The sequence below is a fragment of the Abramis brama genome (assembly GCF_963993115.1).
Source record: "Abramis brama genome assembly, chromosome: 22".
NCBI classification, from domain to species: domain Eukaryota; kingdom Metazoa; phylum Chordata; class Actinopteri; order Cypriniformes; family Leuciscidae; genus Abramis; species Abramis brama.
Genome location: NC_139984.1, coordinates 31,394,147 through 31,417,894, shown reverse-complemented (window position 1 = coordinate 31,417,894; position 23,748 = coordinate 31,394,147). Strand labels below are relative to the sequence as shown.

At 43.4% G+C, this 23,748-nt stretch overlaps 2 protein-coding genes across 2 annotated transcripts in view; one reads left to right on the top strand and one right to left on the bottom strand.

Annotated features, from left to right (window-relative positions):
- LOC311072984 (uncharacterized protein) overlaps nucleotides 1–23,748 on the top strand; it is a 1,552,487-nt gene that overhangs the window by 185,778 nt on the left and 1,342,961 nt on the right. The window lies entirely within an intron of this gene.
- Nucleotides 940–22,681, bottom strand: LOC311072950 (E3 ubiquitin-protein ligase TRIM39-like). The gene is made up of 7 exons (XM_084098326.1): nucleotides 22,544–22,681; nucleotides 18,451–19,007; nucleotides 13,023–13,118; nucleotides 12,667–12,900; nucleotides 12,275–12,422; nucleotides 2,402–2,428; nucleotides 940–2,281 (listed from the first exon to the last, which is right to left on the bottom strand). Exons 2-7 carry the CDS (start codon nucleotides 19,003–19,005, stop codon nucleotides 1,743–1,745), a joined length of 1,599 nt encoding a protein of 532 aa, XP_083954452.1. The 5' UTR covers nucleotides 19,006–19,007; nucleotides 22,544–22,681; the 3' UTR covers nucleotides 940–1,742.

The following is a 23,748-nucleotide window of genomic DNA, read 5'->3' as shown; positions in this document are numbered from 1 at the left end:
GGGTCTGATACGCCAAGACGATGGCATCCACTATCCAGTGGGTCAACCTCTGCTTGGAAATAGCCTTTTCCTTCTGCTGGCCTCCATAACAGACAAAGAGGTGGTCTGGTGGTCCATAAAAATTATGAACAGAACCGGTGACAAAGGGCAGCCCTGCCGGAGTCCAACATGCACCGGGGACAAGTCTGACTTACTGCCGGCAATGCGAACCAAGCTCCTGCTCCGGTCGTACAGGGACCAGATAGCCCTTAGCAAAGGGCCCCGGACCCCATACTCCCAGAGCACCCTCCACAGGACGCCGTGAGGGACACAGTTGAATGCCTTCTCCAAGTCCACAAAGCACATGTGGATTGGTTGTGCAAAATCCCATGAACCCTCCAGCACCCTGGAGAGGGTATAGAGCTGGTCCAGTGTTCCACGACCGGGACGAAAACCGCACTGTTCCTCCTGAATCCGAGGTTCTACTATCGGCCGTTTTTCTCCTCTCCAGTACCCTGGCATAGACTTTCCCGGGGAGGCTGAGAAGTGTGATCCCCCTATAGTTGGAGCATACCCTCCGGTCCTCCTTCTTAAAAAGAGGGACCACCACCCCGGTCTGCCAGTCCGAAGGCACTGTCCCCGACCACCACGCGATGCTGCAGAGGCGTGTCAGCCAAGACAGCCCCACAACATCCAGAGACTTGAGGTACTCTTAAGTCTTGCATCATCAACCTGGATAATGAACCAGCTTGGCTGGTACCAGTTCTTCTCAAAAGAACGATTCATTCAAGAACCGAACATCAATAATACGTTTTTATCTAATCTAATCTCTAATAAATTGTCTAATCTCACCATTATTTTTATTTTTTTTTACATTATGTAGACTGCACCTTTTGAAATGCAGCTTGTAAAATAAATCACATCTGGCATTCGGAAAACTTCCTTCCTAACGCCTCCCAGGCCTCTCGACAACACTCTACATGACAGTGTATTTGCATAATAATTAGCAAGCTGTTTAGTTTTCAAGAAATATCAGTTATAGAATTGATCACTTGTCTTTATTCAGATGCTACAGTTATTACAATATAAACCAAAAATCACAATATTTCACAAATAGTTCAATGTTAAAGCTGGAGAGGAGAGAGAAAAAGGCTTTAGAAATTTCCTTACAAAATAACATGTAGAAACTCTGGAAAGTTTGAAAATTCAGTATATTATGTAGAATTTCACTTTATAATATTAAATCATATGTAAAATGTCATAGTAGATTTAAAAAGCAAAGTATAAATGAAAGTTAAAAGTAAACAAATCTTTCTGTTAATTAAAAAATATAGGCTCGTAATAAATTGGCCATTCAAATGTAACCGTGGTTAAATATTGGGTAAAACTTTAGTTTAGGGTCCAATTCTCACAATTCTCACTAACTAGTTTCTTATTACCAGGATATTGGCTGTTAATTAGCACTTACAAAGCACATATTAATGCCTTAATCCACCCAATACCTAAACTTAACAACTTACTAACTATTAATAAACAGTAATTGAACCTTAATCTAAAGTGTGAACATATTTTTTCACACAACATAACTCACAAATATTTAATTATAGATCGTTTTTTTTTTTTTTTTTTTTTTTTGAGGGCCAGCAAATATTATTTTTTATTTTTATTTTTTTTGCACTTGAACACATTTTGTCACATTTTTATTTACATATTCTAAAAACAGCAATCTTTTCAGAATTTATTTTTTATTTTATTTTTTCATTTTAACTGACAGGAGTGATGATCAGTGGGTTTGAGTTTTTACCTTCATCATTATCACCTGGGCGGAAATATGGATAGAGTTTGTCAGTGAAAGTCTGACCAGTGAAAGAGCAGATATGAGATCTGGACTCCACGTCATAAAAAGAGACCAGACCCTCCTCATAATCCACAAACACACCAACCTTCTCAGGTGTCTCTATATTAAGGTACATAAACGATGAATCATCATTAACTAGATTTAGAAGATAATTACTCAGAGCCACAGTCCAGTATCCATTCTCAGGTCTCAGCGAGATCGTCTCCTTCCTGTTAATGGGTTCTCTGGCCACTCCTAAAGTCCACCCAGTTGTTTCTTTAACCTGCACCTCATAGTAAAATCTCCCTGAACTGAATCCCTGCTTTGCCAGAACACAAATGTCAACTTCAAATCTCTTTGGGTTTTCTGGGACGTCCTGCTTAATGCCCACATAACTGACTTGTTTTCCATCATCAGACAGGATGAGATATGGATTCGCTGTATCAGGATCCAGAATCACATCCACTGAGAGAGATCAGACATTATCAATCAACTTCAGAACAAACATTTTCAGATACAGTACATAATATAGATTAACAAAGTATTGTAAGTGTATTGAAGAAAATGGTGTCAGTCACACTGTACCTGCAAACTTCTGCACAAACTTCAACCCTGTGGACACAGATGACAATATAATGATGAATTATTCATAGCAATAATTTCAGTTTATCTGTATTGGCAGCATCAGTGGCATGTAAATGTTGTTTGTAAAACAATGCAGAATGTGTTTACAGTAAATATACTTACAATGGAGGTCTATGGGAAAAATATTGAGGATTTAACCCTCACCTTGTTTTTGTCTCCTGTTTCCTGTTTTTGTGTTTAGGGGTCAATATGGCAAACATTTATAGAGGGATTGTATAAAAAATAAACATTTTAATAATACAAATTATATAGGCCTATCATTTTTTGTTTACTTCTCATCTATACGTTAATGCTGTATTTTTTGGGGATATGAAGTACTTTTTCTTTTCTTTTTAAACAAAATTCCTCAAATTCACCATTAGTATGCATATAAAATATTACATTTTTATGAAAAAAAAAACATTTTAATGATGATCAAAATTAAATACTGAGTTGTTTCTCAATATTGATCTAGATGTTAGAGGCAGAAATCTGCTTTCTGCTGGTTAGAGAAAAATATGCAGTGAATATGGTTTTCGAATTTTTTTTAAATTACCGGTATTACCATATACAGCAGAGGCCCATAGAGATCTATTAATTTTTCTGGAGGTGGCTAACTTCTCTAATAACAGCTTTTGTGATGTATATTTTATGAATATAAATATTTAAACAGTTTAAATGACATTAAACCATTTTATTTGATCAAAGTTTAGTTCTCTTACGAGAGGTCTCTCGTACTGCGTTGAAAACGCTAGGGGAAAAACTCTTTTTCACGAAATACTGAAGCAAAAAATTATCCTTTAATTTTTTAAATAATGTAAAGCGCATTGCAGCAGCACGCAGCCATGGGCGAGACGGCTCGCTCGCTCATTGGCTGCTCTGCGGCAACTGCATAAGCCTATCGAGCGAGGCCTGTGGTGACGTCAGGCCAATGAGGGCGCTTCGCGCCCTCCTTGCCACTTCCCGCCGAAACGGGCGTGGCTTAGTCCTATAAAAGGAGCTCGAAAAGGCTGATTCACTGATTTTTCATCTCTTCAGCGAAGCTCACGCATCGTTGGATCACGAGAAGAAGCAACGCGTCGTCTGAGAAGCACTTCAGCGGGACGAGTCACTTACGGAAGCTGCTGGCCCACGCCGCCTTCGACTGCCGTTCCTGCTGCGCTTTCCGGCGCCCATATCCTTTTTCTGTATATTCTCTGTGTGTGAGCTCGCGTCTTTTTCAAGATGCCTTCTAAATGCGGCTCGTGCCGAGCCCCACTCAGCGAGGGAGACCGTCATGTCATCTGTGTCTCCTGCCTGGGTGAAGACCATGCAGCGCTCGCGCTCGCTGACGGCGGCTGCCCTCACTGCGAGCTTATGCCTATGGTGACTCTGAGGACTCGCCTGGCAGTATTCTCCGAGCCTGCATCTCCCGCTGCACTGCCGCGCCGTAAGAAGCGCCGCTCTCAGCGGGTCCCGGAGCCTTCTCCAGCCCGACTAAGCTCGCCGGTTCGCCCGCCTGCTTCACCGGTTTCGCCTGGATCACTTCCTGATGCTCAGCGACCGCTGTCTGCCGCCGCCTCAGCAGAGGAAGCTGATTCTAAAGCCGCGTCGGGGGATGATGACTCGTGCTCTCTGTTAGCCTCGGGCAGTGAAGACTGGGCGAGCTCTGCGGATCTCGCGCTTCCTGCCCGTACACCTAACAGAAGAGCTAACATCGAGAGGGAGCTGATGCGCGTACTCTCGCTGGCCGCGGCGAGCCTCGGCCTTGAGTGGTCCGCTCCGGAGCCCCCTTCTCGGACTCGACTGGATGGTAGCTTTCTCCCTGGTGAGCGCACTTCTCCGGAATCCAAGCCTGCCCCCTTTCTTCCTGAGCTTCATGAAGAAGTTGCGAAGGCTTGGAGCGCTCCCTTTTCAGCCCGAACACGTTCGTCTGTCTCACCAGCATTCGCTACACTAGACGATGCTAAAAACAGAGGCTACCATTCGCTTCCGCCGGTGGAACAGGCGATAGCGACCCATCTTTGCCCGCCCTCTGCTGGACGGCGGACGAAACCGGTGTTGCCATCCAAAGCCTGCCGCATGACGTCGACGCTGCTCGCGCGAATCTTTTCCGCCGCCGGGCAGGCTGCGTCTGCGCTACACACCATGGCTACACTGCAGATCTTTCAGGGAGATCTCCTCCATAAGCTGGACGAGATGGGACCTGATGCGATCTGCCTCTCGGACTTAAGAAGCGCTTCGGATCTCTCTCTCTCCGCGCTACTAAGTCCGCTGCACAGGCCATGGGACGGTGTATGGCTTCCGCCACTGTAGCTGAGAGACACCTGTGGCTAACGCTCTCGGATATGGCTGAGTCTGAGCGCACCGCATTCCTCGACGCCCCACTATCTTCTGCTGGCCTCTTCGGATCCTCTGTCAACGAGTTCGTAGAGAGATTCGCCGAGGTCCAGAAAGCATCTCAAGCCTTTAAGCACTTCCTTCCGAAGCGCTCTAGCTCTTCAGCGAGTCGTGCTAAACCGGCCCCACGAAGCTCTCAGCCACAGCCTCCCCCTCCTGCTGCTTCATCGCAACATCGACAGCAACGCAGCTCGAGGCCCCGCTCTCGCTCTGCCAACCGTCGCCCCGCTCCGCGTGGGCCGCGGCCGAGGATTGCGGTGAAACCGGAAGCCCCGAAAACATCCTAGCATGCCTAGGAAAGCGCCGGTGTGTGAGTCCCGCTGCGGCCGGACTCTCACCCAAGCGCCGCTGTTTCAGTTCCAGGAATTGCGACTGTCTCAGCGTCTTCTGCAACGCGCAAGCCCGTACAGTTGCCCGCTTGCCTGCACACAAAAGCCGTTTTTACGGCTACCCAGAAAAATCCTGTAAAGAGTGTATTTTCTGGTATCCCGGCCACGGCCGATGGTGCAATAAATGTAGTGCTGATGCCCACTGCTCTGTGCCCATCCCTACACACAAGCACAGCCCTTCACACAGGGCGCGCGCCCATAAAATCGACTCAGGTCGATCGCGCAAACAACATAGTAAACGTGCCCACTTCCCAGTGCCCACAAACACTATGTCACACATGTCACAGTGTTTCTGTAAAAACGAAACCTGTGCGCGCTCGCTCTGCCCAGGCAGACAGCGCGTCCAAAGCAGTAAATGTGCCCACTTCCCCGCACCCACACTTACTCACAGACACCATGAGTCCTTTGGGACCCGCTCAGCCCTCCCTCACGCGGTTAAGCACCGTAGTCGGGTTGAGGACGAGCGTTCTGCCCGCTGTGATCAGCGCGCCCCCCGCCTCGAATGTCACAGGCATCTCGCCTATGTTGCAGCACACCGAAGCACCTCTGTCGCCCGACGAACAGAGCGCGCTTCGCATCCAGCTCTTAGCCATCCATGCGGACACATGGGCAGCGCTTCCAGGGGTTTCGGAATGGGTGCTAGGCAATATAAAGAGAGGCTACTCGCTACAGTTTTATCGACGTCTTCGCCGCTTCACAGCGCGCGTCGAGACTACGGTGAATTCAGAAGTAGCACACCTACTTCGCGCCGAAATATCAAAACTGATGAGCAAAGGGGCTATAGAGCCTGTGTCTCAAGCTCAAAGCGAAGAGGGGCTGTACAGCAGATATTTTCTGGTTCCCAAGAAAGACGGGGGTTTCAGACCCATACTGGATCTAAGACAGCTGAACAAAGCATTAATGAAACGCAGTTTCAGAATGCTCACGACCAGGAAAATCCTCGCGCAAATTCGCAGAGGAGACTGGTTCATGTCGATAGATCTGAAGGACGCGTATTTTCAAATACAGATAGCGTCACGTCACAGGCGATACTTGAGGTTCGCCTTCGAGGGCCAGGCATACCAGTATACAGTCCTGCCGTTCGGCTTATCCCTGGCACCTCGTACATTTACGAAGTGCATGGACGCAGCGCTCGCACCTCTCAGACTCAGAGGCATGCGAGTGCTGAACTATTTGGACGACTGGCTGATTCTAGCTCAATCGCGATCAGAGCTCGTGGAGCACAGGGCCATTTTACTCGATCACCTCGAGAATCTTGGTCTCAGAGTCAACTGGACGAAGAGTTCGCTGAACCCCAGTCAAATGACTTCGTTTCTGGGCACAGTTCTGGACTCACAGTCTATGATAGCGCGGCTGTCACCACAGCGCGTGCTAGACATTCAGCGCACGGCGAAACTTTTTCGCTGCGGCGCGACCGTCACGCTCAGGAAATTTCAGAGGATGCTAGGTCTTATGGCCTCAGCATCATCAGTTCTCCAGCTGGGCTTGCTCCGCATGCGCCCTCTGCAGTTCTGGTTGAAAGAGTGGGTACCGCGCAGAGCGTGGGCATCCGGTTGGCTGCGTCTCAGGGTCAATCAGAGCTGTGTGGAAGCTCTAAAACCTTGGAAGACGAGCGACTGGTACCAATCAGGTGTAAGCCTGGGGACTTCCTCGAGAGTGATAGTGGTGTCGACAGACGCCTCCACATCGGGATGGGGAGCGCTGCTCGAGGGCAGAGCATTTTTCGGCCTGTGGTCAGAACGCGAAAAGCTCCAACATATCAACTGCCTGGAAATGATGGCAGTGGACAACGCGTTTTCGTCCCCAAATCAAGGACCAACACGTCCTAGTCCATTCGGACAACATGTCTGTGGTGTCCTATATAAATCACCAGGGCGGTCTCACATCCTTAAACCTGTACAGGCTGGTGGAACGCCTCCTGTTATGGGCTCAGCGCAACTTGCGCTCGCTGAGAGCAGTGCATGTGCCAGGGATCCAGAATCTGGGTCCAGACAGACTGTCCAGGAACAACGTTCCTACGAGCGAATGGTCTCTACACCCGCAAACAGTCCAGCTGTTGTGGGAGAGATTCGGCAGAGCGGAGGTGGACCTGTTCGCGTCCCACGAAAACGCTCACTGCCCCGCGTTCTTTTCCATGAGCGAGAGCGCGCTGTCCTGAACGTGGCTGCGCTGTCCGCTCTACGCTTTTCCCCCCGTCTCCCTCCTGCCTCAGGTGTTAGAACGGATCAGGGAAACGAAATGCTCAGTGCTGCTCGTAGCGCCGCTCTGGATGAACCAGCCGTGGTTCCCAGTCCTGATGCAGCTAGCAGACACTGCCCCGTGGCCAGTGCCATTGAGGAGGGACCTCCTCTCGCAGGCCAGGGGTTCGATTTGGCATCCTCACCCGGAATTGTGGTCCCTCCATGTGTGGGCGCTCAACGGGTACCCGCTGATCTCTCAGTGGGGGTGCTAAACACTATCACCCAGGCTAGAGCACCGTCAACTAGACGGCTTTACGCCTCAAAGTGGTCAGTATTCTCCAGCTGGTGCACAGCTCGGGGTCTTTCACCCCTCGATTGTGAGGTGACGGAGGTTCTCTCCTTCCTACAGGAGCTGTTGGATAAGGGCAGAGCCCCTTCCACGCTCAAAGTCTATGTGGCGGCTATCACAGCGTTTTCTGAAACAACGCTCGGTCAGTCATTAGGGAGGAACGATCTAGTCATCCGCTTCCTCAGGGGAGCTAGGAGGCTGAATCCTCCCAGACCTCCTTCAGTCCCTATGTGGGACCTCCCTACAGTTTTGGAGGCCATGAAAGGTCCCCCTTTCGAGCCCATCCAAATGACTAGCCTCAAACATCTGTCATTCAAAACAGTGTTTCTGTTGGCTCTCACTTCAGTTAAGCGCGTAGGTGACCTGCACGCGCTCTCGGTGAGCGCAGCGCGCTTAGAGTTTGGGCCAGGTGACTCGAGAGTCATACTCAAACCTAGGCATGGTTATGTGCCAAAATCCCTCAACACACCGTTTCGGGCTCAGGTTATCTCCCTGTCTGCCCTGCCGGTGTCAGACGAGGAAGGGGACTCAAGTTTTCTCTGCCCTGTAAGGACCCTGAGAGCTTATGTGTCTCGCTCTTCTGTCTTTAGACAGACTGAGCAGCTATTTGTCTCGTTCAGTGGACGTTCCAAGGGAATGGCTGTTTCGAAACAAAGCCTGTCCAGATGGATAGTCGATGCTATAGCGCTAGCTTACACTGCCAAGGGTCTTCAGTGCCCGTTGGGTGTCAGAGCGCATTCCACGAGAGGCGTTGCCTCATCGTGGGCTTGGTCTAGTGGGATTTCCTTACAAGACATATGTATGGCGGCAGGCTGGGCCTCGCCGTCTACATTTATTAGGTTTTATAACCTAGAGGTTCCCGCTCTACAGGCTAAGCTATTGTCGGTATAATCATATCAGTGGTCTGATTAGGACTCTGAGGCCGCGAGCGCAGTGCGCTGCCGGCTATCATATGGGCAGTATTGCGTAAGACCCACAAATTCCCACATTAGTTCAGGCTCCCCGCCTTGTCTATGTGATGTCATGTTACCGCGTCAGTGGACGTCACCATATAGGGGCAGAAGGGTTCCCTTCCTGTTCCAGGACTCTCTGTGAGTCCCTCTAGTGATTTATGCTTGATAAATCCTGGTTTTCCAGGTTTATGGGTGATTAATCACAGTACGCACGGCGTTTTGCACTGGTTCCCCTAGCGTTTTCAACGCAGTACGAGAGACCTCTCGTAAGAGAACGTACTCGGTTACTAACGTAACCTCGGTTCTCTCTAGAAGAGGGAACGAGTACTGCGTTTTCTGGCCGTGCGTACGGTTCACTCTGGTTCGCTTCGGCGATGAATAAAATCAGTGAATCAGCCTTTTCGAGCTCCTTTTATAGGACTAAGCCACGCCCGTTTCGGCGGGAAGTGGCAAGGAGGGCGCGAAGGATAATTAAAGGATAATTTTTTGCTTCAGTATTTCGTGAAAAAGAGTTTTTCCCCTAGCGTTTTCAACGCAGTACTCGTTCCCTCTTCTAGAGAGAACCGAGGTTACGTTAGTAACCGAGTACGATTTTTGTTGTTGTTGTTGTTTGAGATCTGTTGTCTTGTTTTTGCAATGTCACATACATTTGTAATTATGCCACAAAAGTTGCCACTACAAAATTTGCATATTTTTTCAATAATTCAAATGTATAAAAATAATTAACTTTAGAACAAGAAATTAATTTTAAAAAAGTAAATAAAAAAAATAAAAAAAATCAACTATAAGCAGATATGAAAAGGTGCTCTAGTTTTACTCTAGTGCTCTAGTTTTACTGATTTGTGCTCTAGTACCAGGCCTTCATTTATATGGGAACATTTTCAGATTTATGCTTGATTACTAAAGTTTGATTCAGTTCGATTAATCAACTAATTTGGATGTTTTTGAATACGATTTTTTTTATTTTTCCATTAATGTTATTTTTTTGGGTTAGGATTATTATGTTTTTGCAAGTTTGAATAAATATTCATTTCTACTTTAAATTTGTTTTATTTAAAGTAGATACAACTCTGCCTCTGTTTAATTTGGCCACACATTTTTGGTGTCCATTACTGGATTACCATTATACATGTACACACATGTTACATCCTTTAACATCCAGGGTTAGTTGTGTTATTATTACATTTTTGGGTAACGCTTTAGATTACAGCCCGGAAAGTACTGCGTAATTCAAATTAAAGTACAGTTTAACTTTCGGTAATTACAGTGTACCTATAAAGTACTTACGTGTAAGTATAGGGGAACAATATGTAAAGTCTTGGGAATAAAGGTGTAACAACCAGGAAAATACTGCGTAATTAAAACGAAATTACAGTGTAACTTTTGGTAATTACAGTGTACCTATAAAGTACGTACATGTAAGTATAGGGGAATAATATGTAAAGTTTTGGGAATAAAGGGGTAACAACCAGGAAAATAAATTATTTAGGCAAATTATTTAGACTGTAAGTATTCCATGTAGTTACAGGGTAAGTATGACATTGCGGGCTGTAAATTAAAGTGGTGCTTCTTGCCCTCTTGTTTCATGTAGTTACAGGGTAAGAACAATAAAAACACATGTGTATACACAATCTGAAATCACTTGGAAAACCTTTATTTGAAAAACAACTTATTTCAAAACAGATTTAAAACATATTACACTTCTTATTCTTTATTTTTTTTTTTAAATCAACTTTTCATTTCAAATACTAAAGTCCTGACAGAAAGTAGCATGTTTTGTCCTTTTTTGTTTCTCTTGCATGGCTTCCTCCTCCTCTTCTTTTTCTATCGTTCCACTGATTAGCCTAATCTTAAGGAGGAGTCTTTTTCTATTCTGCATTATGTATTAAAAGAAAATACAGTACACCCAGAAATGTTCTCATAATTTACTCATCTTTTCGCTACCGACCAACTGTCACCATCGAGTGCATGAGAGTCGGCTTCATAGGGTCGGCTTGAATGGCTTCGCGTTTGGTGAAGCTTTAAGCGTTCATTGCATTCTCGCGGGAGTTTTATGTGACTCACGCGAGAACTGGTGTCTGTTCTTCTGCATGGTTTGTTTTTCATTATTATTATCTATTATTGTTTGCATTTTGTAATGCAATAATAATAATAAAATAATAATAAAATAATAATAAAATAATAATAATTCGACATTCGGTTTTTCGGTGCGCTTACGTCACGCTTTAAATTGTCAAGCGTAAACTTACTCAACCCTCTCATGAACGCGCAGGTGACAGTTGGTCGGAAGCGATAGTCTACAGTTTAAAAATGTAAAATATTTGGTATTTTTCTTACAAACGCTTATCGTTTCACTTCAGAAGACGTTGATTCATCCATTGGGGTCGTATGGATTAGGCTACTGTAGTTATTGTTGTATGTGCTGTTGTCAACTTTTAGGAACACATGAGCTTGCATTATATATGCATTCACAGAGATTATTTATTTTTCTAAAAACTTTTGTTTATGTTAATCTGAAGAAGGAAATTCGTATACATCTCGGATGACATGAGGGTAAAAGATGAGTAAATGGTGAGGACATTTCGGTACTGTATTTTCTTTTAACACATAATACAGAATAGCAAGAGACATGTCATGGGATTTCTTCTTAAGATTCATCAGTGGAAAGAAAGAAAAAGAAGAAGAGGAACAAGAGGAGGAGGAAACCAAGCAAGAGAAACAAAGTGCTGTAAATCCGTTTTGAAATAAGTTGTTTTTCAAATAAAGTTTTCCGAGTGATGTCAGATTGTGTGTGTAGGCTACATGTGTTTTTATTGTACTTACCCTGTAACTACATGAAACAAGAGGGTAAGAAGCACCACTTTAATTTACAGCCTGCAATGTCATACTTACCCTGTAACTACATGAAACAAGAGTATATTTTCCCAGCATTAAAAAAAAAAAAAAGTTGCAATAGTTTTACTTGCCTTGAAACTTAATCAGTGCACCTTTGCAATAATAACAGATTAGCCTACTTTATAAATGCACTGATATGTACCCCGTAATTTTAAAAAAGCCTTTATGTATTTTTATACACTATTATTACAAAAAGGTGCAGTGTATGTACTCGCTAAATTGCTCCCAAAAGTAAGATTCCAAAATACTTACAGTCTAAATAATTTGTTATTATCCTGATTGTAACCCCTTTATTCCCAAAACTTTACATATTATTCCCCTATACTTACATGTAGGTACTTTATGGGTACACTGTAATTACCAAAAGTTACACTGTAATTTTGTTTTAATTACGCAGTATTTTCCTGGTTGTTACACCTTTATTCCCAAGACTTACATATTGTTCCCCTATACTTACACGTAAGTACTTTATAGGTACACTGTAATTACCGAAAGTTACACTGTACTTTAATTTTAATTACGCAGTACTTTCCGGGCTGTAATCTAAAGCGTTACCCATTTTTGACACAGTGTGGTCCTTTACAAACTGAACTTAAATTGGATTTAACCCATAATATTCCTTGAGAACAGTATTTTCTTAGTTAAAATCTTTTAAAAAATCTACTGCATTGTATTTAATATTCACATACCAGTTTGACTGAGTTTTTCATTTAGTGTCTTTTGAGTTTTCTTCAGTTCAGTCAGAGCTCTATGCAGAGAGTTCACATTCACATCAGAGTCAATCCTGATCTCAGTCCAGTTCTTGGTGTGTGGACGAGTGTTCAGGGATGAGCTCATCTACAGCAGGAGAGAGAGGACTGTTAAATGTTATTTTTATATTTATAGTTAATATGTTTATAGTTAATATGTTTTACACAGTACTTTTTTGTACCAAATTTGACTATTACCATTTCATTCTCTTTTTTACAATTTCTAACACATTGGTACAAATAAAATGTTCAAGCAGCTCATCATGTTTGTGAACAGACAGTTTGTCCAGTATTATTGTACATGATGACTGATGAGACAGATGTTGACAGACCTGTATGAGATGTAGATGATCTTCAATGTGTGAGAGCTGCTCCAGCTCAGTGTTTCTCCTCTTCAGCTCAGTGATTTCCTGATGCAGCTCTTTAATGAGATCTTCAGCCTGTTTCTCTGCTGCTTTCTGCTGTTCCTCCATCATCTTCAGCTGCTTAGACTGACATCTCTCAAAGGAGCGGATCAGATCAGAGAAGAAATCATCACTGGTGGATTTCTCTTCCTCTGTGTTTCTCTGATGAATGAGATCAAATAGGAAATCAAATTAATTTTATCTATTTAAATGAAAGCCTTTGTTGAGCTGATTGAAATATTATAACGCATTATAAATGTTACAATGTTTTAACTTCCACTCACCTTTCTCAGCTCTACTGAGAGCTGGATCTCTTTAATCTTCTTTATTCTGTCCTGGATCATCTGATGAACATCAGTTTGTCTCTTAGCCAGATGATTCTACATACAGAGAAAAACAGATAACTTTATCCTCTGAAAAAAATCTTGTTAAAAGACCAAATTAATTCAAAATTCTGTGGCTTTTAGTTAATGCCTTTGACGAAAATGTGTGGGGTGGATAGTGTGCATCAAGCTCCGGTGGCCACGTAGCGTGGCACACCACTGTTTCCAGCAATTCCAAGTCTGATGATCCCAAGTCCAGTGCTCACAGCACTTCAGAGTCCAGTGGTCCCAAATCCAGAGTCTCCAGCCGTCATGGACACTGAACCTGAAGCTCCAAAAATGGTCCTTAAGCGTTTGAGACTAGCTTCCAGTTTGGCGGACCTACTGTTGATGTTGGTACGAGCAGTTGGCACCTCAGTGGTCCTGACATTAAAGGTTGTATCAGTGATTTCAGGCCAAAAAAAGGCCCAAACATAAATGATCACATTCATCTAATCTTTCCTAACGATCCGCTAGCTGCCCGCCCCATAAGCAGGCCGTCAAAAAAACGCGTCTCTAGGCAGCCTAGGCTCTGAGATCTGCACACAAAAACAACTGGTTTCACCAACCACTCAAAACCAAAATAAATAGTGGCCAAGCTCCTTGGATGGGGCTGGGGAGGCCGATCCGCCATGCACTGCCGGGGCCGCCTTGGTCCTCTGAACTGTAGGCGCCGCCCATGTTCCTTGAACTGCCAGGTCCCCCCACGCTCCACGTCCAGCATGCCATGTTCCAGGTCTGCCCACGCTCCACGGCCCAGGATCGCCATGCCATGGTCTATGTCCTGTTCCCCTGCACAAGCTTGGTCCTCCATCCCTCCCCCAGGACCGCCCTCCTGGACTTTCTTGTCTAGTTTTGATTTTTTGGTGGGTGTCTGGAGCTGCCCATAGAGGGGAGGGGGGGATATGTCACGGGTAGATTTGGTTTTTAGTTCATGTTTCATGTCAGTCATGTTTCCTGTCTTGTCATGTGATTCCCTTGCCCTCATGTGATCCTGCCATGTGTTCCCCATCTGACTGTCATGTTATCATTGGTCTAATTGTCCAATCATTTGCACAGGTGTCCCTTTTCTTTTCATTAATCCTTGTATATTTAAGCCCTCATGTGTTCTTTGTTACTTTGTCAAGTATTGTTTCATGTAACCACTGTTGGTAAGCGACATATTCTTGTTTTGAGTTTCATACCCTGCCACGCCATGCCTTTGTTTTTATGTTGGATCTTGTTTTTGAATAATAATAAACTGCACTTGGTTTCTGCAAACTTGCCTCCAGGGGATCAATGTTAAACTCCTAATCATCCCCATATATACTTATTGGCTTGAGGAGATTGAGGTGGTTGAGGAGATTACCCCTTGTATATTTAAAGCGCTTTGAGTACCCAGAAAATCTAAATGTAATGAATTATTATAATTATTATTTTCCATAAAAAACTTAATTTCCCAGTATCCATTGTCTATTCTCATGATTTTGTGATTTTGTTCAGCTGTGTGTGATTACCATTGTTAAAGTCTGCCTATTTAAGCCCTGTGTTTTCATTTTCACTTTGCGTAGTCTTATTTTGTCTTCCACTGCTATTCTGAGCATCTGTATCCTGGTTTCACTTGTTTTGGTCTTGTTCTTCTGCCCATTGTCCTGTATATCCTTGTTTGCATGTGTTTTTGGACTCTATCATACGTTTGGATTGTTTGCTCTATGGTTTTGACTAGTTCTGGGCGGTATACCGGTTCATACCGAATACCAAATACCAATGTTTATTTTTGTTATGATATGAATATTTAAAATTCCGCAAAACCGGTGTATGTCGCTTAAATAACGTTCGTAACCAGGAGCCGGTTGCACCAACAGGGCTTACGCCTGGTCTTAAGGTAAGTAGGTCTTAACTCAGCATTCTAAGTCCGACCTAAAAGTTACGACAGTTGCACCATCCAGGCTTAAGTCCTCTTCTCGCTAAGACTGGGCGTAAATCTTACGCCTAGTCAGTAGCAGGCGTAAATTCAAAATCTAGGCATATAATAGCGTTAATAGCCGTTAGATAATGTTTCTATAGTAACCACTTGATAACTCAGCAGTAAAGACATGGCGCGCCTTATACACAGACTTTACAATGAGCGGGCTTTTAGACGGGAGAGAGTTATTAGGGACAGAAGCAATCCATTGGACATTTACAATGATGAGGAGCTGATAGAGAGGTTTCGATTCTGTCGGAGAGATATATATGAACTTGTTGAAGAGCTGTCACCCGACTTACAGTATGTGTCGAACCACAACGCAGCATTGACACCAGCATTACAGCTGTTAATAGCGCTACGTTTTTATGCAAATGGTGCGTTTCAAAACACTGTTGGAGACATGATTAATGTCCACAAATCCACCGCATGTCGGGCCATCCGCAGAGTGTCACTGGCACTTAACGTTACAAGTTAACAAAACAGCGGAAGATAGTTTACAGCATAACCTAGCAACGCACGCTGCTGGTCAACCGCACATGAACGCGCAACGCTAAGACCAGGCGTAGTTAAGCCTAGGCTTAAGTTTGGTTGGTGCAACCGACGTTAGGTCAACTCTAAAGACTGGTCTTAACTAAGACCTACTTAGCAGTTAGGACCAGGCTTAGTAAAGCCCTGTTGGTGCAACCGGCTCCCGGGCCTGAAGTTAACTTTTTTTGACCACCCGCCACAGTGACTTTTTGCCAGCCAGTTTTTTTTGTTGTTTTTTTTGGCCTCATAAAAGGTGGAAAAAAAAAAGGAATTGCACAAACATTTGTTCTTTAACTTGTAAGAATACACATTTAAGTGCTGTCAAGTTATTAACGAGATCCTTACAAGTAATAATGACTCTTAGAATACAGATATAGACCTAGTGCAGCTCGTATGTAAACAAATCACACGCGGCTGTGTTGATGGCTGGGCAGCTGTTAGTTACAGCGTTCAGGAACCGTTAAGCAGAACTAAATTAATATTGTTATTATTGGTAAAGTTACCGGGTAGGCATTTTCTCACCTGTTCCCAACTCCCAACATCTGTGCAACTGTCATTGTAATGTAGCTTATGTCAGCGTTGCATTATCTCATCTCATCTCACCAACAGTTTAATACTTAACTCACATATTATTCAAACGTAGTCAGAGAAGGGCCTCATCTTTCTCTCCGATCACATATACGTTCCGAAACACTCAAACTGCGCTGCTTTCACAGATGCTTTCTGTACTCCAGTAATGTGCCGCCACATTTTTAGCTAAAATCCAACGAAATGGCTGACTTCGTTTAAATGTCAAAGAACAACAGTTGCAAAAAAAAAAAAAAAAAAAAACGCAAAGACCCGGCCCCTTTAGTTACTGTTGCTATGTCCGACAAGCTACACCGCGCTCACGCCAAACCATGATCTCATGCAATGAAAAACACATCGCGCAGCAGAGACACTGACAACACGCTGACAGACAAGACAGTCCAGGTTACTTTTGATATTAAACAAAGCCTCAACGTTAAAATTTGGTCATTTTTAAAGAAATTTAGACAATACCGTTTTTTTGGCTCTGTAATGTGTCTTGACAGATCGCTGTGGTGCCTCAGTTAAAGCTGCTCGTGAACCGATCATCTCTTCCTTCTAGTTAATTTATAGCATCAAATAAACATGAATGAACATAAGAAGGAATGTAGTTTTAACTGCGGAAAGATGTCAGTAGGCCTACTCAGTACACTCCGTTTTTTCAAGTTCAAATCATCCAACGTTGAACTCTACTGACTGCTTTGTCGGACAAAAAAAGGCGGATTCGGCGGATTATGATTGGCCAGATCGCCGTCAATCAAACTCCCCGCGAAGGGTCGATTCTCATTGGCTACCTGTAGATTGACAGTGTTACCTGCCAATTGCAGAATTCACCCGCATTTGGCGTGTGGTCGGGTGTTAATTTCAGGCCCTGTTCGTAACGCCTTGCGACACTGTTTGAGAGGGGTCCCTTTTCACTGTTGCACTGTGGTGAGGGCACAGCTGTACTGTATGTGTTACTAACTATTTTTTTAAAGTCTGTGGTTAATTACTAAGTGTGACGGTGAAGATGGATAGGTTAAAATATAATAGATAGCGTTAGCTGTGAAATTATATTACAGTGTTTCCCATACATTGGTTCACATTATCAACACTGGCCGCCACAAATAGATTTTCCAAAAGGCTTTGACATCACTGAATAAACATGAGCATTTCACGTTTCGAAGACAAAACGCTGCGCGGGAGTTTTTATATGAATGCATCTTTGAAGGGAACTGATTGTCTTTAGAAAAGTTTTGATGTTATTTTCATTTAATCTTTGTTTGTCTTTCCTGATAAAGCAGCGTTTATGAGCTTGCTGCTTTGTGTATAGGTGTTACCGGGGAAACCGCTGTTTCTGCAGCTTCAAAAGCACCTCCTGCTGGCACCTCTTTGTAAACAGCATCATTTTTTGAGGCCTTGCAAACCTGTATTAATACTAGTGTGGAATTTTTCTACAATATTCCCTCAGGATGACAGTAAAATAGGTCAATAAGTCAATCTACTGCAGCATTTCCTCTCTCAATCAGTAGAAAATGTGGTTAACACCCAGTCATGCTTGAAAAATAAAAATAATACCATCATATACTGTGAAACCGGTGAAAAACGTGATATCAATTTTTGGTAATAGCGCCCAGCACTAGTTTTGACCCTATGCCGGTTAAATGGATAACGATTTTGAATTGTCACAATAAAGCTGCATTTGGATATTCAACCCTAATCTTGGAGTAGTGACACATCATGGCATGAACGCAGTATAGCTTGTTTTGGTTCAGGAAGAACTGTAAAAGGTGGCTGCTGTTTGTTTGCGGTGCTCAGTGACTGTGGCTGTGTCCGAAATCGCCCCCATACCCTTAAATAGGGCACTATTTGATGGGACACCCATTTGTAGTGGTGTCAGAAACCATAGTGGACATTATTGAGGGCACTCATTTAATCCCAGAATGAACCACAATAACGAGTATACAACCGTTCTACGCTCAATGGCTAGAGAATACCCATAATGCACTGTGACGTCTATATTCAAATTGCTGTACAAGTCACTTAAACTTAAATTATATTAAACTGACTTTGAAAAAATCGTGTTCAATCTCGTATAATTTTAAATGAAGTTGCTTAAATTATTTTGATGAGTTAACGTTATTTAAAAACATAACTTGCCATGACTGATTGATTATATAATATTTTTGCAGCGTGCTTCAGGGAATTTCATTTTATAACACTTCATAAAAAAAGTTACATTCTTACTGTTCAAAAATGACCATGAACAGCCAATGTGTTGCTTATAAGGGTTAAAGCGTTTAGTTTAGTGTTTAGTTAACTATTTACCTTCTTCTCTCGACTCTCCTCCTCTAGAGGAACAGTGTTGTGAGTCCTGTGTTCTCCTTCAGTGCAGAACAGACAAACACACGTCTGGTCATCTCTGCAGAACAGCTCCAGAGGTCTCTCGTGTTTCTGGCATATATAATCCTCCAGATTTTCCACAGCGTTGATCAGTGTGTGTTTCTTTAGACGTGGGACTCTGTGATGAGGCTCCAGATGAGTCTCACAATAAGAGTTTTGACACGTCAGGCAGGTCTTCACAGCTTTCTGCTTTCTTTCATCACAGAAGTCACAGAACACCTCAGATTCTCCTAGATTGAGCTTCTCCTTAAAGTGTTGCACAACCTCTCTGAGTGTTGTATTAATCTTGAGCTCAGGTCTTCTGCTAAATGTTTCTTTACAGAGTGGACAGAAGCAGACCTGTGTGTTCGTCCAGCACTTGATCAGGCAGGTTCTGCAGAAGTTGTTTCCACATGGAGTGGTGACTGGATCAGTGAACACTTCCAGACAGATGGAGCACTGGAGCTCCTCATTTAGTGCTGGACCACTGGAGGATGCCATGGCTGACAAAACAATGAAAATATATCATCTGCATTGCTTAATAGAGCAACTTTCATAATACTAGTTATATGCACAGAGAAATTTAGTTTGTGTTCTAAAATGGATGTTGCATGGTTAAAAAGTATTATAACTAAAAACTATTATAATAAAACCTATGAACCACTGTCAAGGCAGGCATACATGACAGCAGTTTCTGACAGGAAGTTCCTCCACCACTATAAGCTCTGCCTCTTGATCTATTAGGCGACAGAAGAAGAATCAAAATACAGAAACTAAATGTGTCTCTGGCAGCCAGCAAATATGTCCATTTTTTACAACACCATTTTATACAATCATGTGTATATATATATATATATATATATATATATATACAGTGAGGAAAATAAGTATTTGAACACCCTGCTATTTTGCAAGTTCTCCCACTTGGAAATCATGGAGGGGTCTGAAATTGTCATCGTAGGTGCATGTCCACTGTGAGAGACATAATTTTTTAACTATTTATTTGTATGATACAGCTGCAAATAAGTATTTGAACATCTGTCTATCAGCTAGAATTCTGACCCTCAAAGACCTGTTAGTCTGCCTTTAAAATGTTCACCTCCACTCCATTTATTATCCTAAATTAGAGACACCATTAGAGACACCTGTCCACCCCATACAATCAGTAAGAATCCAACTACTAACATGGCCAAGACCAAAGAGCTGTCCAAAGACACTAGAGACAAAATTGTACACCTCCACAAGGCTGGAAAGGGCTACGGGGAAATTGCCAAGCAGCTTGGTGAAAAAAGGTCCACTGTTGGAGCAATCATTAGAAAATGGAAGAAGCTAAACATGACTGTCAATCTCCCTCGGACTGGGGCTCCATGCAAGATCTCACCTCGTGGGGTCTCAATGATCCTAAGAAAGGTGAGAAATCAGCCCAGAACTACACGGGAGGAGCTGGTCAATGACCTGAAAAGAGCTGGGACCACCGTTTCCAAGGTTACTGTTGGTAATACACTAAGACGTCATGGTGTGAAATCATGCATGGCACGGAAGGTTCCCCTGCTTAAACCAGCACATGTCAAGGCCCGTCTTAAGTTTGCCAATGACCATTTGGATGATCCAGAGGAGTCATGGGAGAAAGTCATGTGGTCAGATGAGACCAAAATAGAACTTTTTGGTCATAATTCCACTAAACGTGTTTGGAGGAAGAAGAATGATGAGTACCATCCCAAGAACACCATCCCTACTGTGAAGCATGGGGGTGGTAGCATCATGCTTTGGGGGTGTTTTTCTGCACATGGGACAGGGCGACTGCACTGTATTAAGGAGAGGATGACCGGGGCCATGTATTGCGAGATTTTGGGGAACAACCTCCTTCCCTCAGTTAGAGCATTGAAGATGGGTCGAGCTGGGTCTTCCAACATGACAATGACCCGAAGCACACAGCCAGGATAACCAAGGAGTGGCTCTGTAAGAAGCATATCAAGGTTCTGGCGTGGCCTAGCCAGTCTCCAGACCTAAACCCAATAGAGAATCTTTGGAGGGAGCTCAAACTCCGTGTTTCTCAGCGACAGCCCAGAAACCTGACTGATCTAGAGAAGATCTGTGTGGAGGAGTGGGCCAAAATCCCTCCTGCAGTGTGTGCAAACCTGGTGAAAAACTACAGGAAATGTTTGACCTCTGTAATTGCAAACAAAGGCTATTGTACCAAATATTAACATTGATTTTCTCAGGTGTTCAAATACTTATTTGCAGCTGTATCATACAAATAAATAGTTAAAAAATCATACATTGTGATTTCTGGATTTTTTTTTTTTAGATTATGTCTCTCACAGTGGACATGCACCTACGATGACAATTTCAGACCCCTCCATGATTTCTAAGTGGGAGAACTTGCAAAATAGCAGGGTGTTCAAATACTTATTTTCCTCACTGTATATATACACTCACCTAAAGGATTATTAGGAACACCTGTTCAATTTCTCATTAATGCAATTATCTAATCAACCAATCACATGGCAGTTGCTTCAATGCATTTAGGGGTGTGGTCCTGGTCAAGACAATCTCCTGAACTCCAAACTGAATGTCAGAATGGGAAAGAAAGGTGATTTAAGCAATTTTGAGCGTGACATGGTTGTTGGTGCCAGATGGGCCGGTCTGAGTATTTCACAGTCTGCTCAGTTACTGGGATTTTCACGCACAACCATTTCTAGGGTTTACAAAGAATGGTGTGAAAAGGGAAAAACATCCAGTATGCGGCAGTCCTGTGGGCGAAAATGCCTTGTTGATGCTAGAGGTCAGAGGAGAATGGGCCGACTGATTCAAGCTGATAGAAGAGCAACTTTGACTGAAATAACCACTCGTTACAACCGATGTATGCAGCAAAGCATTTGTGAAGCCACAACACGCACAACTTTGAGGTGGATGGGCTACAACAGCAGAAGACCCCACCGGGTACCACTCATCTCCACTACAAATAGGAAAAAGAGGCTACAATTTGCATGAGCTCACCAAAATTGGACAGCTGAAGACTGGAAAAATGTTGCCTGGTCTGATGAGTCTCGATTTCTGTTGAGACATTCAGATGGTAGAGTCAGAATTTGGCGTAAACAGAATGAGAACATGGATCCATCATGCCTTGTTACCACTGTGCAGGCTGGTGGTGGTGGTGTAATGGTGTGGTGGATGTTTTCTTGGCACACTTTAGGCCCCTTAGTGCCAATTGGGCATCGTTTAAATGCCACGGCCTACCTGAGCATTGTTTCTGACCATGTACATCCCTTTATGACCACCATGTACCCATCCTCTGATGGCTACTTCCAGCAGGATAATGCACCATGTCACAAAGCTCGAATCATTTCAAATTGGTTTCTTGAACATGACAATGAGTTCACTGTACTAAAATAGCCCCCACAGTCACCAGATCTCAACCCAATAGACCATCTTTGGGATGTGGTGGAACGGGAGCTTCGTGCCCTGGATGTGCATCCCACAAATCTCCATCAACTGCAAGATGCTATCCTATCAATATGGGCCAACATTTCTAAAGAATGCTTTCAGCACCTTGTTGAATCAATGCCACGTAGAATTAAGGCAGTTCTGAAGGCGAAAGGGGGTCAAACACAGTATTAGTATGGTGTTCCTAATAATCCTTTAGGTGAGTGTATATATATATATATATATATATATATATATTATTTGATATATAAAAGACAGCACAGAAAGGGGTGAAAGTATATTTGTTATTACTTATTTGTTATATTTTTTATAACAAATAACCCACTAAAAAACATTTTTAAACACCAGGTGTCAGGTGTCAATGGACTTTAAGTAGAAAAATCATCATTTTGATTTTACATTTGTTCATTCTGTCGCCAGTTCAAGTACTTCCTGTTTCTAAAGTCTCTAAAGTGTGACATGACCACAAATAATCAAACTTTGATTTATAGCCACAACCTAAAAGAAATTACATACATTATTTTTACCAACAATCTGATGCTGCTTCATGCTACCAAACTACAGAACTAGCTCTTATATTTCCATCTCTTACCTGTGAGTGAATATCAGATCTGGTTGTTGATTTCAGAGTTTCTGAAATGAAATGCTGTTGTTTGATGAAGCTTCCTGTTCATCTGTTCAGTTTCATTTTCACGGAAATCTTTTACACACTTGCAGTGATGCTATAGCTCCACCCATAATCATAAATATGGAACATTTCATAATTCATCCCTGCTGAGTGTGTAAACAGTGTAAGAAACTTTTATCAAGTTATCACAGTTATCACAATTGTAGCTTGATAGAAACAACACACGCTAAACATGTTTCACAGTGAAATCTTCTGTGATTTCCTGGGTCTAGTACAAAGGTAAAACAATCAATATATAAAGCCATTTAAAAAAGGAGTAAAAAAAATAAATGAAGGCATGTTAAAAAAGTCTCTACACAGTCTAATATTTCATAAGTTTACATTTAGACAGTTATTCATATAGTTATCAGATTATTAAAGTGATTAATCAGTGTACCGAAGTGATGGTGTCTAAGACAGCTTATGGTAGATCACCTAAGTCCTACCTACGTGACATGGAGTTTCCAGAGGTCTGGACGCTGATGTCATAGGGTGCCCCGTCTCTGAGAAAGCAGGTCCTTCCTCAGAGGAATGCGCTAGGGAGGTGCTGATGCAAGGAACATCAGTTCTGGGAAAAGGGTCCGGTTGGGCCAATACAAGGCAACTAGCAGGACTTGCTCTTTGTCCTCCATGACTTTGCACAGTGTCTGTGCGAGTAGACTTATTAGGGGAAACGCATGCTTGAGTAGGCCCTGGAGCAAGCTGTGTGCCAGCGCATCTGTGCTGATGATCCCCTTGGTCATGGAGTAAAATAACTGGCAGTGAGACGTGTCCGCGGCGGCAAACAGGTCTACCCGTGTGGTCCCGAAGCGCCTCCAAATCAGCTGGACCGCCTGGGGATGGAGTCTCCACTCTCCCAGGGCCACAGGCTGTCGTGAGAGCTGTCCCTGAGAAGGCCAGGGATATAAGTGGCATGAAGCGACCTCAGATGCTTCTGACTCCATAGGAGGAGATGGCGCTTTCCGGAGATAGAGATGGGAAATGGGAAATGGGAGCTTAGACCACCTTGATGATTGATGTACGCAACGGCCGCAGTGTTGTCCGTATGGACCAGTACATGCTTGCCTAGTAGCGGCTGTTTGAAGCGGCCCAGTGCAAGACGTACTGCTATCAACTGAAGACAGATGATG

Excerpts from the sequence above, each read along its gene's own strand:
- LOC311072950 (XM_084098326.1), bottom strand. The coding sequence starts at position 19,005 with ATGGCATCCTCCAGTGGTCCAGCACTAAATGAGGAGCTCCAGTGCTCC. Across the intron at positions 12,423-12,666 it reads ATCATCTACATCTCATACAG|ATGAGCTCATCCCTGAACAC; the intron begins GTCTGTCAACAT and ends CTCCTGCTGTAG. Across the intron at positions 2,282-2,401 it reads GTTTGTGCAGAAGTTTGCAG|TGGATGTGATTCTGGATCCT; the intron begins GTACAGTGTGAC and ends GATCTCTCTCAG.